A 3,384-nucleotide genomic window follows, 5' to 3' on the forward strand; every position below is an offset into this window, starting at 1 on the left:
CCGAATAATATTTTTTTTACTTGTGATAAATACATGATACCATCCTGAAATTACGAGGGCAGGGATTTGTCTCAAACTCGACTTATTTACTAAACCTATTTTTTTAAAAATAAAAGGCCCACTTAATTGATTTTAGAAATGTTAAAATTTAGGGTGTCGTGCCACATTATACACAAATGGCTAATACGGCAGCCGAGTTATGAGAATCCGACCCTGTCGTTTTCGCCACTGCAGCGACAGTCATCGTTTACGCTAATTAATTTCCCCCTTGAAAGATTTTTTTATTATTGGATTTGAATTTCAATCGGTAATTGTAAGATAACAAACTGACTGCCTTTTTTTTTTTTTTACGAAAATGAAAACTCAGAATCATGAGGAGAGATTAACATGGAGGCTAGCGGTTTTGATGGAGCTACAAACGGGGCAAGTGTGAAGAAACGACCCGCAAACAGCACAGAGGCACAGATGCCTGCAAGGCAAAAGCAGCACGCAAGATTCCACTTTCCCACAGCTCCTGCAAATCCTGTTCCCGGTACTCTTGACCTCCTCGTGTTTCTCCCCGTAACGTGCGTTGTCGGCCGACGCCAGCGTGTCCGTTTCCTCGAAGTTGCTGCCGCAAGACGACTCTGCGTCGTCCAGCAACGCCGCCGAATCGGACCGGCGCCGTTGCATTAGATGATGCTGCTGTTCATCTTGCACATGGGTCAGGACTTGTTCCAGATCAGATCTCAGAGCATTTGCAGTAGCTTCGTTCGTCTGCGCCAAATCTCTCCATATCTGATTTTCGACACACAGGGATTTCACTTTCTCCTCCAGCGCGCAATTTAACTTCTCGATATTTTCAATTTCTTCTTCTTTTGCTTTCAGTTTCTCTATTATGTTCTCTCGAACAGCCGCAGCGAACCGCCTGGAATACCTTCGACGCTTTTCTTCCATTTCCATCATAACCTTTTCCGTCTGTCAAAATAATTTCATTACTAAAACTGCAAATGCATTGAATCGTAATAGAAAATGTAACTTGGCTGAGAATATCGACGAGTACGTACATGTTGGGATATGATAAGATCGATTTCCAATTGCTGCTGTTGGATATGCGACGAGATATCCTCTCCGATAAAAGTGATCAGAGAACCGCAACGATGATTCGCACCCTGACTCGGTAAAACGTTCGTGAATGTCGAAAGCAGAGGACTGACCGGATCCCTCGAACGCTTCCTCGAAACAGGCATGGCGCAGGTGATGCCACTATCAGATTTCATCGCCAGAGCTTTTTGCGCAACGGTATTCGATAACGCAGAGCCTTGCATAGGAACGGCGGTACCCGTCGCCGTACTCATCCCTAATAAAGGTGTCATCACACCGTATGCCATCGGAGTTCCATTGACATTTCCATTAACTTCCACACTGTTCATCATCAAATTCCTACATTATTCATTCAGAGAATTAAAACCCATATATACCACGACAAACATCCAGGAAACATAATACAAAAAATCGAAAACCCATCCTGAACCTACCCATCGCTAAGGACCTGTGGAGGAAAAAGATGGAGATGCCGAGCTTCAACAGCCATCAAAACCTGATGTATCTTCTTCGTTAAGCGAAGGAAAATAAATGATATCGTCTCTCCTCACCTAAGCCTGGGCGTGAATTTATACTACAATAACAACCACCTGAATGAAAATCCTCTCTCTCTAGTGTTGCTTGAGTTGGTTCGTGACTGAGAGGTGGAGGGAAAATATGAAAGACAGAAGAAATGGTCATGCAAAACAAGGGGTGTTAGTTTATTTAAAGGGATAAGTCGAAATCACCATCTATATAAATGAATTAGTTTATTTGTTTTTAAAATACATCTCCTTTTTCTAATTTTGAAATAGATGCTCATTAATACTTATATTTATAATTCTTATTTTTAAAAAAACAAAAACTTGTGACACGTTCTCACGGGTCGTATTTTATGAAACGAATCTCTTATTTTGTGTCATACATGAAAAAGTATTACTTTTTATGCTAAGATTATTAATTTTTATGGTGAATATCGATAAGATTGACCAGTAGTACATATAAAGATTTATGAGACAGTCTTATAAGATATTTATTCAATAAAAAATAATAATGATTTAATATTAATACATAAACTAATGGCAAAGATTTGTTTATGATTCGGTAACCAAAAGCCTCCTCGTATTCTGTTGAGCAGACTGAGAGATAGGATTAAATTAAATAAAGCATGAGTAAAAAGAGATTTGGTCAGACCGATAATTCCGCCAAATAGAAAGGGCTATTCTGGAACTATATATAATTCTAGAAATATTTATTTTATTTTATTTTATTTTATATTATAATGTATTTTGTCGTCTATTGTAGTGAAATTCTCATGCACGTGCGAAGTGTGAGCATCGTGGCGGTGTGGATGAGCAGCGGAGGTTGGGAAATGGTACTACGCCGGGTTGTGTGATTTTGGTTGCCAATTTTGAATGATCCATATTCTTATTCATTTATTTAATTTAATTTAATAAATATGTCCATATATTATTTATCCAAAATCCGATGCGTTTTTTTTAATATCGAATTAAGTTTTGTGCAAGGTAGACTGAAGAAAAAGTTAAAAGGTTTTTGTATGAAAGAAATGAATGCGTTGGTTGCCCATGACCCAAGTTTCATTATCTTACCGCTAATATATGTCAGATCAAAGTGGACAGACACTATTATTTGGTTTGGTCTGTGTCACTTTCTACACACAACCCACCAAAATTAGTACATGCATTTGGTTATAATAATTTTAAGTGCAATAAATACTATTCCATCAAAATAGGTATATATTTATAACCTCTTCGTTTATAAATTATACAATTGGTTTCTAATATAAATAAATCCATGGTGTACGTACATTTTTTGACTAACTAACAAGATTAGTTTATATATATATAATAAAATAGAATAGAAAAGAACTTGTCCGGCACTAAATTAAATATATCCATCCCATCGGATTGTTTGAGGTTTTCCATTATTAATCAAATCTTAACATCATAATTACAGACATCGAAATAGTTTAAATGCAATACCTAAAAGATTACGGTCAGAGTTGACACCCAACTCCCACTTGCACGCATTATAACGCTTCCATTAAAATCTTATATTAAACAATTTAAAGTTTTTCGATCATTATAATGTATTTTTTATGGTTAAATTCCAACTTCTTGAAACTAACGCAAATTTTTTAAATTGACTTTTAGTTTGTGGTGAGCGGTGAAATATTTTTAAAATGGCCATAGTATATGCATACGTTATGTTATAACTCAAAGCCCATTTCGCTAGCTCTGATTACCTAGAAAAAGTGAAACTGCAATCTAATTCCAATGATGGATATTATTAAGCTAAAAG

The 3,384-nt window shown here is 36.5% G+C and overlaps 1 protein-coding gene across 1 annotated transcript; it reads right to left on the reverse strand.

Annotated features, from left to right (window-relative positions):
- Positions 1–352: 352 nt before the first annotated feature.
- LOC140984026 (probable BOI-related E3 ubiquitin-protein ligase 3) lies at positions 353–1,777 on the reverse strand. The gene is made up of 3 exons (XM_073451179.1): positions 1,518–1,777; positions 1,047–1,422; positions 353–957 (listed from the first exon to the last, which is right to left on the reverse strand). Exons 1-3 carry the CDS (start codon positions 1,571–1,573, stop codon positions 370–372), a joined length of 1,020 nt encoding a protein of 339 aa, XP_073307280.1. The 5' UTR covers positions 1,574–1,777; the 3' UTR covers positions 353–369.
- Positions 1,778–3,384: the final 1,607 nt, after the last annotated feature.

Source organism: Primulina huaijiensis, chromosome 9 (genome assembly GCF_012295235.1).
Source record: "Primulina huaijiensis isolate GDHJ02 chromosome 9, ASM1229523v2, whole genome shotgun sequence".
Taxonomy (NCBI): Eukaryota; Viridiplantae; Streptophyta; class Magnoliopsida; order Lamiales; family Gesneriaceae; genus Primulina; species Primulina huaijiensis.

Excerpts from the sequence above, each read along its gene's own strand:
- LOC140984026 (XM_073451179.1), bottom strand. The coding sequence starts at position 1,573 with ATGGCTGTTGAAGCTCGGCATCTCCATCTTTTTCCTCCACAGGTCCTT. Across the intron at positions 1,423-1,517 it reads CCACAGGTCCTTAGCGATGG|GAATTTGATGATGAACAGTG; the intron begins GTAGGTTCAGGA and ends TGAATAATGTAG. Across the intron at positions 958-1,046 it reads ATCTTATCATATCCCAACAT|ACGGAAAAGGTTATGATGGA; the intron begins GTACGTACTCGT and ends TTATTTTGACAG.